Here is a 25543-nt window from a genome sequence, read left to right on the forward strand (position 1 = left end):
TCAAATATACTTTTTATATTTGCAATTTTTAATTATAAAATAATAGTTATTTTAAGTATAGAATAAAAAAAATTGAATAACTAATAATTATGAATATACACAATATATAAACATAGGTTAATTATACATAAAAATAATTATAGTCAAGAAATAAATATTTCTATATTTAAAGATTCAAAGATTATTTAATACTAAAGGGGCAATATGGAGACAGACAAATGGCAAATAGAAAAAAGTAGATGAAACATATGCCCATGCATATGTGTTGCTATATTTGTATCCAAAAAAATAATAATAAATTGGTTACTAACTAATGTACATATTTTTGTTACTATTTTATGGGTATAACAAATTTTTTCGCTTTAAATGTGAAAAAAAACCTTATAATGCATTATTACTTTATTTGTTTCGCTCGTTTTGCCTTACTTCATTAATCTTTATCGATACATACCCAATACAATAGCATGATTTCTATGATAAGGTTCTAGGGTTAGTTTTTCTTTAGGTTTACAACTTTCTTTTTTAAGTTTTTCCATTTCAGATGCAAATACGACCTCTGGTTTGGCAGTCGAATCGACACAGTTTGCTTTAATTGAAATAACAAACCATCCACCAGTTTTTAAAAACATATGAGCATTCATAGCAACAATACGTGCTTGATCTGGTTGAGCAACATCAGCAAAAACAACATCTACCATATCTACTAGCATTCTGTATTTAATTGGTTGTCTAGCATCTTCGACTATAGGTACAACATTTAATCGTTTTTTTGCCATATTGGTTAAATCTCTACCAGATCTATGGGAAAATTCAACTGCATAAACAATACCTTCATCACCAACCATATCAGATACATGAGAAACTGAAGTACCATTGGCTGCACCAAGATATAAAACTTTACTTCCAGGTTTGATTGGCATATTACCTACACCTCCCATTAAACAGGCTCCTAATTTAGATCTAAAAGGATTCCATACTCTATATTCTATTTTTTCATCATCATTCATTACTTCATATCTTTTTTCTCCATATACACTTTCACCGGGCACTAAATTTCTTGTAACTAAAATATCTGATTTACCTTTTAATAAATAAACTCCTGGAAATCTATGTGGAACTACAATTACTTTTCCTTTTTTAAATCCTTTATCTTTATTTCCTCCTCCACCTCTTCCTCCACCACCTCTTCCACCTCCTCCTCTTCCTCCTCCGCCTCTTCCTCCTCCTCCTCCACCTCGTCCACCACCACCACCTCCTCCGCGGCCACCTCCGCCGCCGCCTCCTCGGCCTCCATTAGAGCCTTTCCACATATTTCCTTTACGTATCTGATTGTTGTTATTGTTTCCCTTTTTAAAGTCATTGTTCCCCTTTTTGAACTTCCCTGGTCCGCCACGAAATTTGTCTAAAGAAGAAGATAAGATAAGTAGAATGCATGAAACGTGTATATATGATAAAATCGACAGACTAGTAAACAACGGTATAATTTATATAATCGAGAAATTACAACATATTTAACAAAACTTGAGAATGGTACTTATAAACACAGGTAGCATTACAAAAGCAATGCAACTTATGCATATCCAGTATTAAACATACAAAAATATAATTTATATATTTGATTTATTGAGCATACAACAGAATAGAATATGATCATACAAAGTATAATAACAAATTTTATTATTTTTTAATCGTTATTTCTTACCTCCCATTTTGACAAACTAAAAATGTATATTATAAATGGAAAAATATATTTATATAATAAAGGAATTAAAATAATTTATACATACTAGCATATGTTCCAATATATAGTTATATATATAGTTTAAAAAAACAGAAAAAAGGTATGGATTTAAAATTCCTTTTTCTCTGTAATTTTGGATTTAAAAAAAAAAATTAATTTATTATATATAATAGTTAAACTATGGAACAATTAAAAATATCTTCCTATTCATATTTAAAACTCGTCCTTCCATATTAAATTAAAATTTTTATTTTTTTTCCTATATTATTTTTTTTAAATTCATTTATTATCATTCAAAAAAAATTAATATATTCTTGATGCCTTCATACTGATGTCGAAATACTTTAAAATATGTAATAAAATATGTATATATAATTATAGGCATAACCCACTTATTAAAAGCTAACATTGGTATAAATAATTATTTATGTATATACATATAATATATTTTTTACAATTTTATTTTTATGTATATATAGTAAAATATTTATAAAAAAATTAACACCATTTTTTTTGAAAAAAAAATATAAATATTTAAATGAATATAATAATTCCCCTTAATTTAGTATGTTATTCTATATATTTTTTTATAAAAAAAAATGAAATTATTTTCCCTTAATTTTTTAGAAAAAATATTATGAAATATATTTATACTATGTATAATTTTGTTTTCATATTTTATATTAAATCTATTTATGGAGATAAACCAACAGGTTGACTATCTCCTAGTCTTACTCATATAATTTGTTGTATAAGAAAATGCTGTATAGCATTATGTGCAAGTATTGGCGTTATATTTGTTTTGCATACATATGCAACCCTTTTCGTAACGCTCAATTATATATATCTTCTATAGATTGGTTTCGAAAAATGAATTAACATATTTATATGTACAATCCATGCACTAGTTTGTAATTAATACATTCGTATGACCAACAGTCTGATAAAACACTTTCTTATAATGTAAGCAAATTAAACGAAATTGTAAAAAAAAAAAAAAAAATATTTTTTTTCCCATTTAAAAGTTAGTATTTTTGTTGGTTGAATAGAAAGAAAGACAAAATTGTTTTAATTTGAACTTAATAAAAAAAAATATCATTCTATTTTTTACTTACTTTTGGTTAGACTAATGTAATTACACATTATGTAAGTATACATATTTTGCATAACTAATATAAGCGCTTGAAAAAGGTGAATGAACGATCTTGTTTTTCTGCTATATATGATTGAACATTATTTTGTGTGGATGGTTTAAATTCTTGTTGACCTTTCCCAACAACAACTTGTATTTGACCTCCCTTTATTGAAATAACACCTGCATGTATAGCTGCTTTACAAACAGAAGATAAAGGACTATATGTATTAGTTCCGTATATTTGTTTATCGATTTTATGGCAATTCTCGGGACAAATAATATTTTTTGTACTTCCAATAGGTAATTCAAATAAAAATGATCCATCTGTAAAACATGTAAAAATATCATCTTCATTTTTTGAAAAAAGAGAAAAGGATCTTAATTGTGATTGTTTTTCTGCTTTTGAAATGATTCCAAAATGACCTCTAGATGATTTATATTCTGTTAAGCCTTCAACAATTTTTATAATAAACGAATTTTTATTATTTTCGTTATCATCCTTATCATGCTCATTATTTTTACGCATTATTCCTGAATGCATAACTGCTTTACATATTGACGTATCTGGTGTGTAGTAATTGTTAGACCCTTTTACTATATATTTTGAGCTAGTACAATCTTCTGAACAGCTAGCCAAAAACTGAGTTCCAATTTTTCCACTAAATCGCTCACTGAGTAAATTATCTGAACAGTTCAGGTAAAATTCTTCCGTATTAATTTGTATATTTTTATTTACATTCGTTTTGGATTTACATGAACTAATACAATCACGTCCATCTATAGTTTTTCGTTGATTTTTTGTTTTTTTATTTTGTATTTTTCTACTATTTATGTTTCCATTTCCAGACATCCCATCATTTAAATAATTATTTGAAAGAACTGAATCAAAGGACTCTTTAATTTCTTGTTCTGTTAATATATATTTATAAATTTTAACAAAATTAATATCCCCTATAAAGTAATCAGTTGCTTGTTTGTTTGATCTACCAATAGTTAAATCTCCATTTAGGGTAAAATCGATTTTCATATTTTCAAGGTTAATTTTTTTCTGATTAATATATAAAGAAATTGATTTATTTGGCTTGTTATAAATTAGAACCAGATGATAAGGGTGTTCAAATTTTGGGATAAATTTAGTTTTTATTAAATGAGGGTTACAATTTTGTTCTATTACTAATTCATTTTCTTCATCAATAGATATAGATATACCTTCACATAAACTATGAGATAATATTGTTCTCCATGTATTTTTCCCTTTACTACTTGGAATGAAGTGTGTAATAAAAGTAAAATTAGAAAGAGTTCTAATATATTTTTCATTAGGAAGATTACTAGCATTTATATATTCATTTTCATTTCCATTGAATCCAGTAAAAGAGGATGGAGCTATCCATTGAAAAGTGGGTTCTAGATGCATATTATGTTCAAAAAACGTTTTATTTTTTCCTTTTTCATTATTATTTTGTTTATTAAATATATGTTCATAATAAAAATCATTATCATCTTTTAAAATTTCATCTTCATATTTTGAATTATTTTGTCTTTCTTCCATTATGATATAATTTGTTGGTATACTTAAGCTAAAACTTTTCGATTCACCATTAAATTCTTTTGATTCTACATTATTTCTTTTGGTTCCTATAAATTTATTTCTACTATGGGTAATGATAAGAACTACATCATCAGCAACATTACTCGATAGAACACCTGCATGTATAGCTGCTTTACATATATAAGAATCGAATGTGTATACAAAAGTTCCTTTTATTACACCACTATCTTCATCACATTTTTCTGGGCAGCTGACTAAAAATATATCTCCAACATTTCCTTTACTCAATTCAGCTTTAGAACTTATTTTGTCAAAGCAACTTAATTCGATTTTGGGATGAAATTGTTTTTTTTCCATTGACATTATATGTTTGTTTAATCCATATTTAGAAATGCTAGTTGAACTGGTCGAAGCATCTCCATCTTCTTCTGCATTTGCACAACCAATAATTATATCTTCTTCGTGAGAACAGTAAATATCTTCAGATGTTTCATGTGGGCAATTTTTTAAATTAGCTTCATCTCCTTTACATCTAAAATTCGTTGCATTAATTCTTTCTGTATCATGACCACATAAATTTTCACCTGCTATATCACTACATAGTTGTTTAGAAAATCCATTTGCTTTTACATTATGATAACCTAATTCTAAACATGCAATTTTTTCTGTTTCTTTTGTCCATCCTTCTGAACAAACAGAACCGAATACCCCATTGTAATATATTTGTAATCTTCCTATTCCATTAGATGTAGGTGCACCAGTGCTGTCTAAAAGTCGAATGGTTCCGTTTTCTATCGAATCGTTACCTAATTGATTAACACATTGTATTATAACATCATCATGATGATCTATACAATATGAAGGATCGTCAGTATTACAGGATAATAAATTCTGTTCATTTCCAGAACATAAAATACCAGAAGCATTAAATGGATATTTATACCCAGCACAATAATTTTGTTCATTGATATTTGAGCAATTATCTTTAATATATATACCATTTGGAAAACCTAAATCTTTACAAGCTCTTTTTGCTGCCTCTTCTGAAAATTCAAAGTTTGGACCTTTTTTACAAACAGCTCCCCATTTATTATTTACACGAATTTCTAATCTTCCTAAAGAAGATAATTTTCCAAAAGAATCAACGATTCTAACATTACTTTTTATATCATCAATAGATGTCAAATGATATGTATAAAAAGAGAAATTATTTTCATCACTTTCATCACCTTTGGTAGAAAATTCAATTGCTTTTAAATTATTATATGTGCCATCCATTGCATAATAATAATTTAATCCTTTTGTTATAGTAACAATAATTTCGCCTCCACTTTCTGTTAATGAACCATCATAAATAGCTGCAGCACATATAGAGGTAGATGCAGGATGTATAGAAGTACCTTCTATGATAGAAAAATCGGAACTATGACAGTTTTGTGGGCATCGAACTTTAAATATATGTACCTTATTTTGTAAAACAAAACTATTATTTAATGATTTAGTTGTATCTATTAAATCATTAGCACGTATATGACAATCTATGTCTTTTGCATTTCCATCAATATTATTTGTATTTATATTTATTTTTATTTTATTATTATATGGATAACCAATCCAACTTTTTACATTGAAAACATAAACTTTGTTATCATCACCTTTTATTTTAACAAAATCACAATACCATGGATCATTATAAGAATTGTTTATTAATATTATATTTTCTAAATTTCCTACATCTGATGCTTGAAATTTTATTTTTTTTAATCCGCCAGATGTAAATCCTTCATGTAGCATTTTTGTATTACTTCTTTTGTTGTTATTACCTAGTAATATTATATCTATAATTCCAGTAGTACCTGCTTCTATATCTTTTCCTGTTTGAACATAAGCAGTATATAATTTATTACCAGACAAGAAATATGTTGCTTCTTGTTTTTCTTCATTTAATATACCTATACAATCAAAAGTCCAATACTTATATTCTTTCCAAACTTTTATTTTTTTACATTTCCAATTTCTATTATTATTTATTTTCGAATTTAATTTTACATGAATATATTCTGGATTATCTATATCTTTTCTAACCGAATATATTTTTCTAAATAGTCCTTCTTTTTCACTACCAATAATTATTTCTTTAGTATTAATACCTTGAGAATTCGATAAAACTATTGAAACATCACTATATAAATCTATATTATTTGCTTTAGCAGGAATTATTTCAATCATATATTTCGTTAGATTATCTCCTTCTTTTTGGCACTCTGCATAATCAGACATTCCATATTCAAATTTTGCTTTGCACCATTCCTTTCCATATGCGCTCAGAAAAAATTGCAAAAATATAAATCCACAACTAACCCAGTTATAGATTCTCATTTTCTTCACTAAAAATATGAAAAAATATATGGAAGGGTGTATCTCAACTTTATTATATAACTATTTTTTTTTATGTCCTGTTAATAATTTTTTGCACACAAATAGCTAGCTAAAAAAAAAAACCTGCACAAGTAATATGCTTAAAAATATTGGACACTAAAAATACCTTTTAGACAAAAATTTATAGGTTAAAAAGGCGCACTATGCTAGTCTGAAAAAAAAAACTTACAATGTATAAAAAAACTATAATATGAAAATAAACTTATGAATATATATATACACAGTATGTGTGTGTGCGAGAATTTAATAACCCAAGTAACTATTGTTGTTATTTATCACGAATCTGTTCAACAAATTCACCAAATTAAGCAAATGCTTTTCTTATTACTAAATGTTCAATAACAAAATTTCATATGTTTCTGTACATTTATGCACATCCCATTTTAAATGATATATGAATTTTTGCATGAATTGGTCAGAATAAACATACTTTTTTTATGATGTTCATAAAAATAGCTAATTGACATAAGCAAATTATAACATATAGAATGGTACATGGATAGTATATAGAATAAATATGTGACTATTTTAACAAAAAGACGAAAATGAAGAAAAATACTTATATGGAGTGTAACATATGTACACATTTATTTAAGTCTCATTGAGAAAGTATAATAAATATTTTTCATCAAAGTATACAATGAATATATGTATATTTTTTAATATAGCAATACAAGAAAGGGAGTTATTATTTTTAAAAATTAATACAATAAAAATAATTAAAATAGGCACATAAAAATATACACAGGCACGAATTTAATATACATATATATATGTGCATATAGCATACCAACTTAAAGTGTTGTATTTAAAGGACGAAACAAAAGCAACATCGTGTAGGTACATTAAATTTTTAGAATAATGTTTTTTTATAAAAAACTCTTTAAAATATTCTTTAATTATAACAAAAAAAAGTTAATAAAAAAGTTAAAAAATGATTAAAACGTCGGAAAATTAAACAAAAATTGAATAGCCAAAAAAATAAATATATGGCTATGGTAAGCTAGCTATATATTGTGTGCAAAAAAAATAAAAAAAAAGGTATGCATATATAGATTAAATTAAAATAAAAAACATTGTTTTTTTATTCAACCTATATATATGTATTTGTTTTCCTACATAATTGCATATAAAAAGATAAAGTCCAAATTTAATTTTTCAAATTTATACTATCCTATTAATGCCGCTTTTTGGCCTTCAATTTTCTTTGTCTTTTTAGGCTCATAGTCTAAAAATTATGATATTTTTCATACATTAGAAAAATAGGAAAGTTATAAAAAATTGTAATAATAAGAATCGTAGAATGTGTAAGAAATGAATATACAAAGCTGCATATATTTTACCTGCAAACAGTTGGCCACATGCTGCGTCAATTGCATATCCAAAGGAATTTCTATTTAAAAACGAAAGGAAAGAAAGAACATATTAATTGTTGTGTATTTTGTATATATCATTTGCTTGTTATTTCACTATTTTGATAATACTATACCTATAGAAAAAAGATATTCTGTGCTTCCTCAATATTTTCTACAAAATGATGGGAAAAGTTTTATTTGTATGTAAAAAGTTAAAAAATAAAATTAATTGCAAAAATTATCGGGCTTACTTCGAATTGGCGAATTTTCTCTTCTTCATCGAGCCTCTGGAACTCATCACACACATTCTTGGCTAAAATGAAATAGGAAAACAAAAGGGGAATATTTGTAAAATATTGTAATTCAGAGTAATAGGATATGCAATCGTAAAGGGGGATACACAAATGTTATACCTTTGTTATAGGGTATTAAACAGATATTGTATAAATATCTAACAGAAGGAGGTCTTTTAAGTATATGGTCACATAAAGCCTCAGCATGATCTGTAGAATCATTTACGTCCTTAATAAGAATATAACTTATCCATACACGTCTACTTGTTTTTGCTATTCTGTCATCTAATAAATCTAAAACTTCATGAAATGGAAATAACTTATTAATGGGTACTAGTTGATCTCTTTCTTCAGTAAATGGGGAATGTAAGGAAAAAGATAAATTTACTTGAGGAAATAATTCATTTAATTTTTTAATCCCTGGTAAAAGTCCAACTGTCGATATATTAATTCGTCTACTAGATAAAGAAAAAAAATTAGAGTTGTTAAAAAATCGTATTGCTTCAAAAACATTTGGATTAGCTAGTGGTTCCCCCATTCCCATAAATGAAACATTTTTAATATTAACATTTTTTGATTGAAAATATAATAACTGATCTGTTATTTCATCTAACTCTAATTGGCGTTTTATTCCTATTTGACCAGTTGCACAAAATTTACAACCAAATGAACAACCTATTTGGCTTGATATACATAGAGATGTATGAGAGCCAAAATCTAATGCGGTTGCTTCAATTTTTTCTTTATCTTTACATTCAAATAATATTTTATATGCTCTATCATATTTATCTTCTTTTATTGGTTTTATACTTAATATATTTTCACTAAATATACTTTTTAAATTTTTTCTTATATCTGTTGGTATATTTTTCATATTATTTATATTAATAATTTTACCCTTATATATATTATCAGTTATTTGTTTTAGTCTATATTTTTCATATCTATTCCGTTCAATCATTTTTACAATATTCATATATCTCTTTGATCTTTCCATTTTGTTTTGAGATTATATTCATTTTTTCTTTTATTGTAAATCAGTAAAGTGTGTTTCCATGTGTTTTGTTTTTCTAAACACTTGCATATATGTATGCATTGTGTGTCAGTTTAATAATAGTGGTGAATTGGAAATGTATGTTAACAATAAGGAATTGATATTTGTTTGGGCGATCGCATTGGGAAAATCGTTGTGAAAATGGTTGAGAAAATAGTTTGCTTATTTGATATTCACCATGCTTAGTATAATTCGTATGCTAAGAAAATTGTGTTAGTTCGTTTGTTTTTACTTTTTCTCGAGCTTAAACGGTGTTTTTTCTCCATATGCGGTTTTCATAAAAATGCATATATATATTGAAAAAATAGCGGTAATTTTATATCATTACTTTTTCAAAGGCTATAATTTATTTTGCAAAGCACAACATCCCCTATGAATAATTATTTACATTTTATTGAACGGCTTATAAAAAAAAATACCTTTGGGGCTTTTATAGCTTTGAATATTTTTTTATAAATAATTTACAAAGCATATATATAAAAAGAATAAAATTAAAAATTAATTACTTTTAAAATATTTGTTTAAAAATAGTAGGTGCCATAAAAAAAGCAACCATCTTCTGATCTATAACGTATAAATAGTATGGGCTATGCAGAATAAGTCCATGCACACATGCATATACAACTTTGTAAATGGATATATATATAATTTTGTTTAAAAAAAATTCGAATAATTTAACTATAGAGTATGCCCTTACAAATGTAGCAATATACTAAATTTAATATATCGAAAATAGTAAAAAATTAAAAATTATTAGGCATATATTATGCATAATTGAGAAATATCTTTTAAGGCGTATGAGCATGTAGTGGTTAATGTATAAGCAATTTTTGGTTTAACGAAAAAAATGATTTGCATATTTTTTGTATCTTATAAGGTCAAAGGTGTATACATGCCATTTTATTGAATTTCCATTTTGATAATAGATAGGGGGAAACAAACTTTGTATATCCACCATTTTTGTTTGCTAAATAGGAGCCTAACCAATTGTGGATTTTGTATATACAAATATGACTACACATATGAGGCATAAATTGTTTATTATATTTGTTGTGCTTTACAACGATTAGTGATTAGTAGTAATATTTTTCAGTACATTTTTAATATGTTTCAATTTTTTATGAACAGTCATAATTTAATGAACAACGTCTTATTATAAAATGGTGAAGTAAAAAAACAAGAGAAATAGTGCTTATAGGTGCTTTTTATTTAATTATAAAAAGAAAAAAAAATGTATATATAGATTATTGAATTTATTTTGTAGGGTAAACAATTTTATGATACAATCATTGGGTTTATTTTTGACAATAAAACAATAGGAAAGACGTATATACAAATAGTTTTATGCATACGTAAGTTTAATATGGGTATATTTTATAATTATTTATTTTTGTACTATATGAATAGGTAAATATTATTACATATTTATAGTTTTCAGTTTTTTTAAAAATTTAAACAATTGTCTTAAATAAAGGTTTTATTTTTGGGGTGGTATAATTAGTTGTACAGACAATTGAATTTGAAAAAAAAGTCTAAGCATGCTGGAACCACAAAATTTGAATTTGAATAATTTTGTGTAATTGTAAAATAAAATGGAGACGAAACAGGACAAAATAAATGTAAGTGTAAAATAAAAATAAAAAGGAAAAGAAAAAGGAAAATAAAATAAAATACATAATAATATGTGCACTTAATTACGCACATATAAAAATAAATATATACAAAATACACACACACATAAATAAAAAAATAAAATGTGTGAATAGGAAAATAGTGTAATTAACATATTATAAATAATGAAAATTAAATATTTAATATTAAGGTAATTAAATTTTTATTTATTTAAAAGTATTATTATTTCTATACTGATTGTAAAAGTTACATTTTCCGCATATATTATAACATGTGCAATTAACTTGCGCATAACATTATAAATACACATTATTGTAAAAAATATTTTATGGTTAATAAAAATAATTTTAAGTACTTTTAAACACAGTATTGTATATATTTTTTATGATTTAAAGTATTGCATATTTATTTCAATTATATAAATGGATTTAGAATAAAGTTCATATTAGATATATAAAATGAAACATAATTTTAATTTCAATGTATATAGTGGTGTGTAATATAAAGACATATAAAATAATTAAATATATGAGATAATATATTTACATTTTTATAAACACGTGGATAGCATTTGTATATATACAACATAGGTAATACAAACAAATATGCACATATGTCCATTTTATGATTATTCAAAATAAAATTTGCACTTTAAAAATTTTCAAATTATTTTCCTATTTTATTATATATACTTTTTTTTTTCTCAATTTGTAGTATTATGTATATATATATGTTTATACATGTGAATAAAAACTGTATTCAACATCATATTTATAAAATTAATTTTTTTATTGTACACACATGCTATTATTTTTTTTATATTTTCCGTTATTTCTTTTTTTTGTGAAATATTTAAATACAGAATTAACAATTTATTATTTTCCCTTTCAGAAAAGCAAAGTGATTAGGGAGTGAAGACAACAATATTATTTTAATTAGTAAATAAATAAACCAAGCTGACGACAAATATTTTTTGTTATTTAAAATATTAAAATCTTTGAATATACATATTTTCTACATTTATTATGTAAAAAATATTGATATATGTAAATTAGAAAGTTTATGTATTTACTACTTTAAACTTGTTTTTATACATATATAATTTATATACTTCCAAGCGTATATTCAATTTATTAATTTATCATATATATTAGTCAAAATGTGGTTTACAACGAGACAAGACGGTCTTGATGATAATTGTCACACAAACAGAGGCCCCTGTTTTCAAATTAGCGGCTTTTTTGGATCAACATTAAGGATAGGTTTTTTTTTAGAGTTTGTAGCATTAACCTTTTTATTTATGTCCTACTGGTCAAATGGAGGAAAGGGATTATTTAGTTATGATTTAAAAAATATAAGTGATGATTTTAGAATGGATCAATCATTCAGAAATTCTATGGCATTTTGGACTGGTATTTATTTAATTGGAGCAATATTTGTAATGTCTTTTCAAGTCCTTCTTGCTGATGACACATGGTAGGTGTTCTACTTAAGTTTTATTATTCACTATGTACTTATGCTTATACATGTATTATCACTACTGTGTGTGCATACTTAATAAAAATTCTAACAAAAATATATGCCTATTAAAAATAATCGTTAGCATATTTCACAACCTGATGAGCGATTTGTCTTGCATTTAAAAAAGATAAAATATTCGCGATACTATTTTTTCCATAATTTTTTAATGCATATTCACACCTTTGTTAACTCATATTTTGTGATTTATTTAATTTTTTTAGTTGGGCAAGAGGATATCGTGCTGGATCCAAAATTTTGAGATTGGCTTCCTTTTTAGACACAATAAGTGCAACATTACAATTTATTTTTTATTTATATATTTCAAAATTTTATACAAAAAAATGGTATTTACACTTTAACGAAGGAGGAAGTGAATGGGTCTTTTTTATTTTTGTCAGATTAGTTCATGCATTTTCTTGTTTATTATATGGTCTTGCTTGTTATTTATTAGAAGTTTATCACGATGAAGGTGCAGGAGATTTACATGCATATATAAATGGCATCATGTTTGCCTTTGCTGGATTAACAGGTACTGAAAAATTAATAGCTTCATTCATTATCTAAAATTTGCAGCCTTGTTTACAAAATGAGCTGCAAAATATATATGTTTTTCTTGATGGCCCTATATGCTGTAAATTTTATTCTAAATGGGTTATTTATCCAATTTCTTAATCATTAAATGGTTTGATAATTCATTTATTGCTTCTTAACCTTTTTAGAAATATTTGTTATATTCTGTAACTCGGGAAGCTATTCAAATTTCTTGCTATGGTTAGCCTTAGGAGCTGTCTCTTTGTGGTCTTACTACTTTGAGCCCGAAGTCAATCATGTATCCCCAGCTTTACATGAAACAGAATTAACAAATGATGTTGAACAACAAGTCGAGAAATTTTCAAGATATACTCCATATCCACAAGATACCCAAAATGCATACTATCCAGCTTAATTTTGTTTTTATATAATTGTGTTTAAAAAAAAATAAATGATTCATATGTTTATTTGGTGATTTATTTATAATAATAGCAATTTGATACTAATATTAAATAAATGTTTAAATAATTGTGTATATATAACGAGAACAAATATAAGGATATTTGAATAATAGTTCTATAGAACATTGTAATGATTTAATTTATTTTTTCATTGATAATTTTCTCATTTGAAAAATCTGCACATATGTATTATATATATATTATGACTTTCTATGATTAGAATGAAAATAAAAAAGACATGCTACATTTCCTTTTATATAATAATATTATATATATATATACAAAATTAATTGTGGACTGTTCAAAGAAACTGTTTTATATCAGTACATGTTTGCATTTCCAGCAAATTTTATTGTTTCTCTTTTTTTTGTTCTTGTTTTTTTTCTATCATTTTTATTATTTTTTGTTTTTGTTTTTTTTTTTCTCTTTTTTTTGTTATACTAAAAGATTTATTTTTTTTATAAAGCAAAAAAAAAGAAAAAACATTATTATACATTTAAAAATTACAATATTACAGAAACGAGAACATTTAATATTTGCTCTTTAAACATGTTTTTTATTGTATGTTTTATTTGAAATAATTTGGTGTGTGCAATGGTAGCTAATTTTGTTTGTTCATACCATTATGGTTTGCACTTGAAAATAAAATGGAAATATCTCATTGTCTAATTCAAAGAAAAACCATAATGTCAATTAGACAATTTTGTGAAATATGGGGTAGGAGTATGTTATGGTGAGTGCCGTTGTTCGTCTAGGTTAGCTGATTTTTTATCACTGAAAAGGTTTACTATTATTTATGTTATCAATTGGTTTTGCTTAAAAAATTAACGAAAGAAATGAATAAATGCAAAGATGGCTTGTCGATATTTATTATGCATGCATACGAAATGGCTAGACCAACCATAGATTGTATGCACACATGCTGATTTATTATAAAATAGAAGTTTTCATAAAAATATAATTATATTGATAAAATAAAAACAATAAGTTTAATTAATTTAACTTGTTTATATAAATTTAAAAAGGTATGTGTGTGATAAAACAAAAATAGAAATGTATAATAAAATAAAGGCTACCCAAAAAAAAAAAAAAAAAAACTAGCGAATTGTGAATGGGGAATAAAGCTAGCTAGTATGCATTCGAAAAAATAGAATTTATTGTTTACGTAACTCACTCATTTCAACATTCATTTTTCCATCTTTCTCTTCATATACATATACAACAATAGAGCTTTTAGAAATTGCCATTAATATAAAACTCGGGATTGGATTAGAAACCCAAGGTTGAAATGCGCCAGTTGCTGAACCAGGATTAATAAAATATTTACCTTCAAAATTATTAATAGAATTTTTGTGTGTGTGACCACTAATAATTATATCACTATCATATTCTTTTTGCCATTGTAAGAGTGCATTTAAATCACCCCAAGGAATAATTTGATGACCATGAACTAAGGATATTTTAAAGTCTCCAATTTTAATATTTATTTTTTCCGGAAAATCAAAATTACTATCCATATCTCCTTTAGTTATATGAACAGAGTCAGCAATATTTTTTAGTAATTCTAAATTTTCATTACATCCTACATTTCCTGTACATAATACATGCTTTATTTTGTCAGTCTTCAAAAGTTCTTTAAAGCAATCAGGAAGTCCTAGATTTCTCATAGGGGAATGGAAATCTCCAATGACTAAAACAAACTCCCCTATATCTTCTAATTTATCGCTCATTTGTTATGTATAAAGTAAAAAAAATATATCAATAGGTCCATATAATATGTATAATAAAACAAATATATGTCACAACGATTTTATAAGCAATACTTATATAAAAGTTTAATTTTTTATTAGATCAACTAATTATTTCCAGTCTCCAAGCTGCTATTGTTACCCAAATAAATATGTTCATATGTATGACCTAGCTATTTTTTTTTTTTTTTTTTTTTTTAATTTTTTTTTTTTTCAAATAGCTTTTATTATTCACGAATAAAAAAAATATCGGAGGAAGGAGTAAAAATACACACCTTGGTGTTATAATATAATAATTATTCTAAATATAAAATAAATTATAATATCATTTAATTATATATCTATACACCTACAGTTTTTTTTCTTTAAAAAAAAATACTAATTTTTGTACGCGTAAGTAAAAAATTAGCTATGCATATGCACATATGTTATATTTAAAAATTTATATGAAGAAAAAAAATAGAAAAATATTAAAGGGATTAACTTGTATACATAAAGTCAAATATTTAAACAATATATTATGCATGTACAAGTATCCTTTAAACAAATAGTATTTAATAAGGAAGTAAAGAAAAAAAAAGAGCAAGTAGGAAAAAATTTGAAAAAATAAAGAATAGCTAAACATTTTGATTTGTCATATATTTATTTTATTTTTTACAAATTCACAATTAACATGAACAAACTATATTTATGTGCCTACTATGACAAATAGGCATATTTGAGGCGCTTGAACATTCTCATTATTACATATGTGATAAGGGTGAATTTTTATAGTTTTTAATTTAACTATAATGGGAGTGGAAAATATGAATACTTAACAGTGTAAATCAAGCAGTATCCCAAGCATTCCATATTATATGCATTAATACATGACTCCTTTAAGCGTAGACTTTGTGATATTAGGATAGCGAAGTGATAGTGTGCTTTAGTAGATTGACATTAATTTGATTGTTGGGTGATAAGGTTAAATGCATTGTGTCGTTAGGCTCATATTCATTAGAAATTAGAAAAGCAGCAATCGGGTCTTCTATATATTTATATAATGCCCTTCTAATTGATCTAGCTCCAAAATTGATATCATAAATATTATTTTCATCAGAGCAAATATATTTAATTATATTATCATCTATTAATATATTAAGTTTTTTTCTTTTTTTAATTCGTTTTTTTAAATCTTCAATCATATTTTCTAAAATTTGTATAATATCTCTCTTAAGAAATTGACGGAATAATATTTTTTCATCTATTCTATTTAAAAATTCGGGTAAAAATTTTTTTTTTAACTCTTCTTCAATTTCTGGTTGAAGTTCATCATACCATTTATTTGTTTTAATTTTTTCTTCAAAAATGTCTAGATCTGTTTGTATTTTATTTTCACCATTATGTGTGTTAGTATTTGTTGTGTCTTGGGGTTCTACTTTTTCGTTTTTCTCTTTCTTAATATAATACTTAAAACCAAAGTTTGCATAATTTTTATTGTATACCTTGAAATAATCTGTTATAATATCTGAACCAACATTTGTTGTCATAAATATAAAAGTATTTTTAAAAGAAACTTTATTTCCTTTGGAATCTGTTAGTATGCCATTATCTAAAATTTGTAGTAGTACATGTAAAACATCACTATGTGCTTTTTCTATTTCATCAAAGAGTATAATTGAAAAAGGTTTTTTTTTTACAGCTTCCGTTAATTCACCACCTTCTTTGTATCCTACATAACCTGGATAACTACCAAATAATTTACTAACCGAATGTTTATCTATATATTCATTCATATTTATTACAATTATATTATCATCATTAAATAGATATTGTGAAATAACCTGAGCACATAATGTTTTTCCGACACCTGACGATCCACATAATAGAAGTGTACCGATTGGTTTATTTGCATCTTTAATATTTGTTATAGCTTTAAATAAATATTTTGATAATATATCTATTACTTTTTCTTGTCCTATTATAATTTTATTTAATTTTTCTTTTAAGTTTTGTATTTTTTCTTCTTCTTTTTTATTTTTTTTAATAAATGAAATAGATGATTTTTTACTTACAATATTTTCGATCACATCTGATGTCACATATTTCATATGAAGATCATCAACAAGGCAATTCGATTCGACTTGAGATGTTACATCTGCCGAATAATTTTCAACTTGATTAGATGCTGTATTTATAGTATCTGCTTTATTTGTGTCTACTTTTTCTTCTACCTTAACAGGATCAGTCTTAATGTTATTTTCATTTCTTAATTTTTTTGTGATATATCTTTCGTATTTTATTTTTTGATACGACCCAGCCTCATCTAAAATGTCAATAGCTTTATCAGGAAAATTCAAGGTAGGTAAATAATCATCAGAAAGAAGTATAATTGATTTTAGAGCTTCATTAGTATAATATATATTATGATATTGCTCATAGGAATTTTTAATTTTTTTTAATAATTTATATGTTTCATTACTATTAAGTGGTTTTATATTAACACAATTAAATCTTCTTCTTAATGCTTTATCAGTTTCAATATATTTTGAATACTCTTGAAAAGTGGTTGTACCAATACATTGTAAATTATCTGATGATAAAAATGGTTTCAATATATTAGATGCATCTAATGATCCTTCTCCACTTCCTGCTCCAACAATTACATGTATTTCATCGATAAATAAAATATTTTTTTTATCTTTACTTATGTTTGCTAATATTTGTTTCATTTTTTCTTCAAACTCTCCTCGATATTTAGTTCCAGCTACAATATTTCCAAGATTCAATTGAAATATTTTACAATTTTTTAAATGATATGGTACTTTATTTTTTAATATTAAATATGCAAGTTGTTCAACAATAGCTGTTTTACCAACTCCTGTTTCTCCAACTAATAATGGGTTCGATTTTTTTTTCCTTCCTAATATTTCTATTATTCTTTTTATTTCATCTGTTCTTCCAAAAAAATTGTCCATCCTTTTTTCATAAGCTCGTTGTACTAAATCAACTAAGCAATCTTTTGTAATTACAGAGGGCATAAATTTATTATTTTGTGGAAAGTTATTATCTTCATTATTTTTGAAATACTTTTCTTGATTTATATATTCGTTATTCATATTGTTTATAATATTATTTGGTTGATCAGACATGTTTCTATTTTGTTTATCGGGATAGTGATCCCCATTTGGATTTCCAATTTCATGTTCATTATTGTGTCTTTCATCATTTGGAATTATATTTTTATTAATTGGTGAATGAATAAGTGTTGAGCTCAAATTATTTTCATCATAATTATTTATTTGCTTTTTCAAATCACTTAAACTTATATTAAGTTCATTTAAATATTTTACAAAATCACATTCTTTATTTTCTTGAGCAATATTAATCATAGATATTAATATATCAGTAAGATTTACAAAAATTTTATTTTTTTTTCTTGCTTCTAAAATAGCGTTTTGAAGAACTAATTTGCAATTCTCTGAAAATTTTATTTCCTTATTCGGTTTTGACACCTTTTGATTATTTCGTTTGGCAATATTATTATTAACTAAAAATGTGTCATCGTTTTGGTTTGCTACATAATTAGCATCTGCATTATTATTATAACTGTTTGATATGTCTGTAACTTTTTCAGAGCCATAATGTTCGCTACTAGTAGAATCGGCATTAGTATTATCATCTCTGTTCGTAATATCATCGTTTGATTGATTATTTAAATTGTTTAGGATAATGTGATTATGCTCTTCATCTTTTATTTGTTTGTCATTCATATTATTTATTAACTTGTTTTCTTGGTCACCATTTTGAGTATCCGATTTCTGTAAGTCTATTTGTTCGGACGGAGCAAGGTTTTTATCATATGATTCATGTTCTGGTTTTTTTAGATTATTTTTGTCAAATTCTGTATTAAATTTATTTATAAAATGGTGTAATGATATGTTAAAATATTTAAAGATGTGTTCTATGATATTTGAATCCGTTTTAAGTATTGCAACAAGTAGATGCTTAAGCAAGACTTCATTTTCATTATTATTTTTGGCTACTTCTCTAGCCATAATTAAAGCCTTAATACAATTTTCATCATATTCATCAAACAGAAATCTATTTGATTTATCATTTTTGTTATTGTAGATTTTTATATATTTATTTCTTTTTACTTTAAATGTTTTGTATTTATTTAAGTTATAAGTATTATTTAAGAAGCTGACTTTTTTACTTATTCTGACATTTAATACAAATCCTAATATCATAAATATAGCAATTAAAATGTGATAATCTTTCATTTTCCATTTTTTTCTCTTAATTTGATATCATATAGTTATTCATCTGTTTATTTTTTCAAAAGTAAGTTGCACATACGTGCTTGAAACTTTTTTTGTATAATGAGCTGTATTCCTATGATTACATAAGTTTTTTTTTGTTTATATTTTTTCAAATATTTATAGAACATGCGAAGAGATAAAGTTCTCTCGCCTTTTTCTCTTATCGTTTTTTTTTTTCAGTTACTTTTTGTTTTTTAGTTATATATGAATCCCATTTTAGAGATTCATTGTGATTAATTTGGTTAGGTAAATATGTATATGCATCTTTACATAAATTCTGCAACAATTTTAGTAACGAATATTATTTATAAATGATTATTTATTTTTTAATTAACCAACAAAATGTATATATACATATATAGGAACATAATATATGTGTTTTTATAGGTACAATTTTATATATATGCACATGCATATTTTTGCAAAATATTTTATATCCCACGAATAAGCATTATTAAAAGGGAAATATAAGTAAAATGACGATGTTGATTTTTTTTTTTTTTTTTAAATTACAGAATTTGAATTAATGAAATAGGTTGACATAAAATGACAAAAATTTTAGAGAATAGATGGCCTTGAAATGGTTTTCCAAAAAAAAAAAAAAAAATAATAATTGAATATTATACTTTAAAACGTTTAAGAAAGAGACAGAAAATGAGATAGCATTTCGAATCATCATTCGGTTAGTCTTTATAATAGCATTTAATATGTTTCTTCTTTTTCTCTTCGTTTCTTTAAGTATATAAAATAAAGAGAATGCAAGCACGTCATTATTTAGTAAATTTTTTTTGCCATTTCGTAAGAGCTATAAAATGGAAATAAATCCAAATTTAAATGTGTATTTTTATGAAATTAAAAATGGTAAGAGGTAATAATGGGATATAAGTCGGTATAGGGTCGCGTGTGCACTCTCACTTCGTTTTTCTTTTTTTGCTTTTCTCTTTTTTGCACTAGCTTCGGGGAAAGAAGTATATGTGACTATATGTAGGATATTTTTTATAATATATAATGTAGATGCTTGACTTTTTTTGATTTAATTAATTTTTAATATGATTGTTAGATTAGCAATTTTGTTTTTTCATAATTTGGGAAGATAAAATTGAAGGAAAATATTGTAGACAAAGGGGAAATAAATATATGGCAATAAATAAATGACAAACGCATGTGTATATATATGCTAGTCCTATTGACACTGCTCAAAGGACAAAGAAGCATGCTTTTTATACGTCGATAATATTTGTAAATTTAAGTACTTGCTAGTTAGTACCACTTCCTTCCCTCTCCCTGCTTCTCTCATTTTTATCACGATGTATTTAGAAAAAAAAAAGGAAGAGGTATATTTGGCAAAAGCTTTATATGCCTATGGAATAAATTTGAATGTACGGAATCCATTTTTTTTACTAGATAATAATTCTATTTTTTATAGTATAGGCACAAATGGAGTAGTTCATAATATTGTAAACAAAAGTCAACATTTTATATTGAGTGATGAGAATTGTTATAGTATAATATGCTTAGGTATAAGTAATGATAAGAAATTATTAGCTTTAGGTGAAATGTCTGTTAATAAACCGTTTATATGTATATTTACAGATAGCTATAAATTTATAAAAAAATTAATATTAAATATATCTGATAATGAAAGTAAAATTATGAATATATGTTTTTCATCAAAAAATAAATATTTATATTGTGTAACTAATGGATTTACAAAAAGTTTATTTTTATGTTATGATTGGTTTTCGGGAAAATTAATTTTTAGTAAAATATTTCCTTTTTACGAGTTTAATGAAAATTGTGAAATTTTTTTGAATAATAAAAATTCGTCTTACATAGGATTAATATCAACATTTGTAAAAAATGATTTGAATAATGAGACAAGTGAGAATAAGTTATTCAATGATGGGAAGGAATTACCAGATGTGGGAATAGACAGATGCATGGGTTCTGGGGAAGTTATACATAGTGATAGTAGATGTAATAATAACATAAATAAAGCTAATCATCAATTAGAAAAACATATATTTCTATATCATTATACAAATGAGAATCTAACAGAAATAAAAATAAAAAATAAAAAACTCGAAAAGGTTAGTAATACCTATATATATTGTTGTTGGATAAATGATGGTATTTTACTATTAATAAATAAAGATAATCATTTAATTTTTTATAATATAAAAAAAAAATTATTAAAAATATATAAGGATCATATAGGAAATAATGAAATATTAAAAGTAGCATGCTTATCAAATGGTTTTATTTTATATGATAATAATTATATATATATTTATGAAGAATCAAATGTTAAAATTGATAATGATGGATTAAGTTATCAGTTAAAATATTACATCCATTTTAATTATAACAATTTATTTAATGAATATTCTTTGATTTCATCTTGTGAGAGATTTATTTATTTTATTGGCCAAGATGGGCATATCAAAAAATTAGACATAAAAAGAGAGAAGATGTGTCCTTCAAATTTTGACGGAAAAGGGAGCCACCACTTAGGAAGCACTTCAAAAGGTGCAATAAAAAATGTCGAGACGAACAAAATTACGATGGAGAGTGCCGAAAATAGTGGCACTGTTGGAAGTGGAAAAGAGGAGGTAGTAGATTCTGAACTGATAAAGGAAAAGGAAGATGAAGAAAATTCTGGGGATCTAGTAGAATATAATACAAAAGATGAAGGGAAGAATATCGAAACAGTATTGAATAATATAAGCTTAGCTAAAATAAATGATTTTGATATATGTATGAAATGCCCATTAATAATTTTATGTTATAATGATAATACAATAAAAATAATAAATTATAAAAAAAAGAAATTAGTTATTTCAAATTCATTTAATAATGAACCATTGAAATTGTCTATTCATTGTTCTGGACATCTATTGTTAGTTTCTTTTACGGATAGATTAAGATTGTTTCATATATTATATAATAAATTAAAAGTAAAAAAGGAATGGTTTTTAAAGAATTGCTCCTGTTGTAGATTTTCGAATGGTGGGAACTTAATGGCTGTTTCAAAAATATCGACGATATATATTTATAAAACTTATACATATGATATATTATATGTTTTAAAATCTCATGTTAATTATATTACAGATATAATTTGGAGTTACAACGATTTTACAATATTTTCAATTGGAAGAGATGGATATTTATTTGAATATTCTTTATATAATAATGGAAATAAAAATATAGAAATAATGCATAAAGATAAACAATTTCTTAGTATAGATTTAGAAACTATAGATGCATCAGAAAATGTAACTGATTTAAGCAATCGAGTAGACAATTATAATGATGGTGAAAAAATAAAATATGATAGTGAATATAAAAATAATAATAATTTAAAGTCAAGTAATGTTCGATCTATTTATTTATCTTGTAATGATAAGACTATTAAACAATTATGTGATTCAAAAATAGAATGTGTTTTAGAATCTGAATTTGAAATTAATAAAATATTATTATATAAAAATATTTTTTTAATTTGTTCCTATTATAATGGATTTTTTTCACGAATACGATTTTATGTTTTACCATTATGTGGTATTTATTTAGAAATCCCATGTCATATTTCAAATTGTGTAAATTTAAAATTAGATTATAATAAAGAACTATTATTTAGCTGTTCAAAGAATGGAGAAGTATATATCTTTTCAATTGAGCAGATAGAAAAATGTATATTGTTCCCACGAAATTTAGCTTCAATCAGTAATACACCATCTGAAAAAGTTAAACATACAAATGGGCACGACATCAAAAGATGTGACGAAAAAAAGGTAGACGAAAAAAGGGTAGACGAACAAAATGAAAAGGATGCAAACCTTAGTAAGACTGAAAAAGGTATAGGAGTTAATAATAAGTTAGAAGGGAAGTCAGAAAAGATGAGTATATCTGATTTAGCAAAAGATAAAGATTATAATTATAATCATACTAAAATTATTATTATAGAAGATAATGATAAAAACTTAAATAATAATGGGGAAGACAAAAATGAAGAATCTCAAGATATAAATAGTGATGATACGTTAGATAGGAGTAGAGAGATAAACTACAGTTTTGCAATATATGACTTGAATAATAAAAGTAAATATATATTAGATGATGTTGAAAAAGAAAGTAATGATATTTTGATAGACTTTTGTTATGTAGAAAAGAAAAATAATGAATTATTAGATCTAGAAAAAAAAATAAAAAATTTAAAAAATCAAATGGAACTTGAAATGAAAAATAAAGAATCGATTTATAAAAATATGATAAAGAAATTAAAAAAAGAAAAAGATTTAGAATTAAAAAATCTAATGAAAATAAATAAAAATATAATTAAAGAAAAAGAGAAAATGGAAAATAAGTGTAAAGAATCATTATTCGAATTAGAGGAGAAACATATATATTTTGTAAACCAACTAAATTCCCAATTTTATTTAACTAATAAAATATGTGAAGAAAAATTTTTAAAAATTGAAGAAGAATTTGATTTATATAAAAAAAATACAACTTTAGAATTTTTAGAATTAAAAAAAGAACATGAAATAAAAATGAATTTACTAATGCAAGAAAAAAATGATGAGATACAAAAAAAAGACGAATGTCTACAAAAAAGCGAAGAAAAATATGAACAAATGAAAAAGGAAAAAGATCAATATATCAAAGAAATCGAAGATGATGTAGATGAAGAAATTCTTTTATTAACTAAAAAATATGAAGAAGAAATTGATAATCTTAAAAAAGATAAGTTTGATTTATTAGGAAAATTTAAGTTACATGAATATATAGAAGGCGAACTTAATGAGGGTATCAATATTGAAAAGGATAATTTCTTAAAAAAATGTATAATGATAAAGCGACTGGAAGAGGTAAATATTTATTATGAATTGTGCATGTATTTTATGTCATTCTCCTTCTGTTCATTTAAGTGGGATGCCAATCAAAAGTGGCAAAATTGCACTACTGCATCCAAAGGCCAACTTGCATATGTATACTCCTTAGAAGCATAATGGACATGTTTTTGTGCATATTTCAACAATTTTTCCATTTAGAACATTGAAAGCCTAAAGCTCGATATAAAGAACCTGAACGATAACATCAAATCTAAGGATACAGAAATTGATGGTAAAAACAAAGAAATTGATAATTTAAAGAAAAAAAATAAAGAATTTGAAAAACTGAAAATAGTTTTATCCCAAAAAATAAAAGACCTGGAATCGACATTATCACCAAAAGATTCCGAAATAAAAGTGATGAGAGATAAAATTGATGAAATGTCAAAATGTTTTGAAAATAATCATAAAAAAACTATTAATTTACAAATAGAAATAAATGAACATAAAATGAAAATAAAAGCATTACATGATGATGTATTAAATTATAATAAAAGAATTGGAAATTATGAAAAAATTTTAAAAAATTTACAAGACCATATCAAAGAATGCTACTTACACCTGCATGATAAAAAAATATTTAACTCATCCTTTTTAAATCTTTACAATAAATTTCACAAAATTAATGATGTTCAAAACTATGATACGAAAAATGTGTTTTCAGAGTATATTAGACAAAAGGAATATTTAGAAAATATGATACAAGTATTAAAAGATAAATTGGAAAAGGAAACGGAAGCTTATAGAATAGAAAAAATTAAAATGATGAATGAAAATTCGTTATTACTAAAAGAAATAAATGATTTAAAAATGGATTTAAACTTTTTAAAATCCGAATTTCATGATGCAAAACTTAAAAACAGAAAAAATCGTTTTTAA

At 24.6% G+C, this 25543-nt stretch overlaps 7 protein-coding genes across 7 annotated transcripts; 2 read left to right on the top strand and 5 right to left on the bottom strand.

Annotated features, from left to right (window-relative positions):
* Window positions 1–437: 437 nt before the first annotated feature.
* Window positions 438–1709, bottom strand: PCHAS_1035900 (rRNA 2'-O-methyltransferase fibrillarin, putative; the record flags this gene model as incomplete). The annotated part of the gene is made up of 2 exons (XM_016798456.1): window positions 438–1402; window positions 1703–1709. The coding sequence occupies 2 exons, from the start codon at window positions 1707–1709 to the stop codon at window positions 438–440; spliced, it is 972 nt and encodes a 323-aa protein (XP_016655661.1).
* A 1201-nt stretch (window positions 1710–2910) lies between these two features.
* Window positions 2911–6807, bottom strand: PCHAS_1036000 (LCCL domain-containing protein; the record flags this gene model as incomplete). The annotated part of the gene is made up of 1 exon (XM_736129.2): window positions 2911–6807. The coding sequence occupies one exon, from the start codon at window positions 6805–6807 to the stop codon at window positions 2911–2913; it is 3897 nt and encodes a 1298-aa protein (XP_741222.2).
* A 1229-nt stretch (window positions 6808–8036) lies between these two features.
* On the bottom strand, window positions 8037–9512 carry PCHAS_1036100 (radical SAM protein, putative; the record flags this gene model as incomplete). Its single annotated transcript, XM_016798458.1, has 5 exons — window positions 8037–8095; window positions 8211–8260; window positions 8357–8394; window positions 8474–8535; window positions 8636–9512. The coding sequence occupies 5 exons, from the start codon at window positions 9510–9512 to the stop codon at window positions 8037–8039; spliced, it is 1086 nt and encodes a 361-aa protein (XP_016655662.1).
* Window positions 9513–12360: 2848 nt separating this feature from the next.
* Window positions 12361–13668, top strand: PCHAS_1036200 (glideosome associated protein with multiple membrane spans 3, putative; the record flags this gene model as incomplete). The annotated part of the gene is made up of 3 exons (XM_739439.1): window positions 12361–12677; window positions 12944–13251; window positions 13442–13668. The coding sequence occupies 3 exons, from the start codon at window positions 12361–12363 to the stop codon at window positions 13666–13668; spliced, it is 852 nt and encodes a 283-aa protein (XP_744532.1).
* Window positions 13669–14868: 1200 nt separating this feature from the next.
* Window positions 14869–15444, bottom strand: PCHAS_1036300 (vacuolar protein sorting-associated protein 29, putative; the record flags this gene model as incomplete). Its single annotated transcript, XM_739438.1, has 1 exon — window positions 14869–15444. The coding sequence occupies one exon, from the start codon at window positions 15442–15444 to the stop codon at window positions 14869–14871; it is 576 nt and encodes a 191-aa protein (XP_744531.1).
* Window positions 15445–16361: 917 nt separating this feature from the next.
* On the bottom strand, window positions 16362–19727 carry PCHAS_1036400 (ATP-dependent Clp protease regulatory subunit ClpC, putative; the record flags this gene model as incomplete). The annotated part of the gene is made up of 1 exon (XM_738274.2): window positions 16362–19727. The coding sequence occupies one exon, from the start codon at window positions 19725–19727 to the stop codon at window positions 16362–16364; it is 3366 nt and encodes a 1121-aa protein (XP_743367.2).
* Window positions 19728–21073: 1346 nt separating this feature from the next.
* On the top strand, window positions 21074–25543 carry PCHAS_1036500 (WD repeat-containing protein 65, putative; the record flags this gene model as incomplete). The annotated part of the gene is made up of 2 exons (XM_737910.2): window positions 21074–24640; window positions 24824–25543. 2 exons carry the CDS (start codon window positions 21074–21076, stop codon window positions 25541–25543), a joined length of 4287 nt encoding a protein of 1428 aa, XP_743003.2.

Source organism: Plasmodium chabaudi (assembly GCF_900002335.3).
Source record: "Plasmodium chabaudi chabaudi strain AS genome assembly, chromosome: 10".
Classification (NCBI taxonomy): Eukaryota; Apicomplexa; class Aconoidasida; order Haemosporida; family Plasmodiidae; genus Plasmodium; species Plasmodium chabaudi.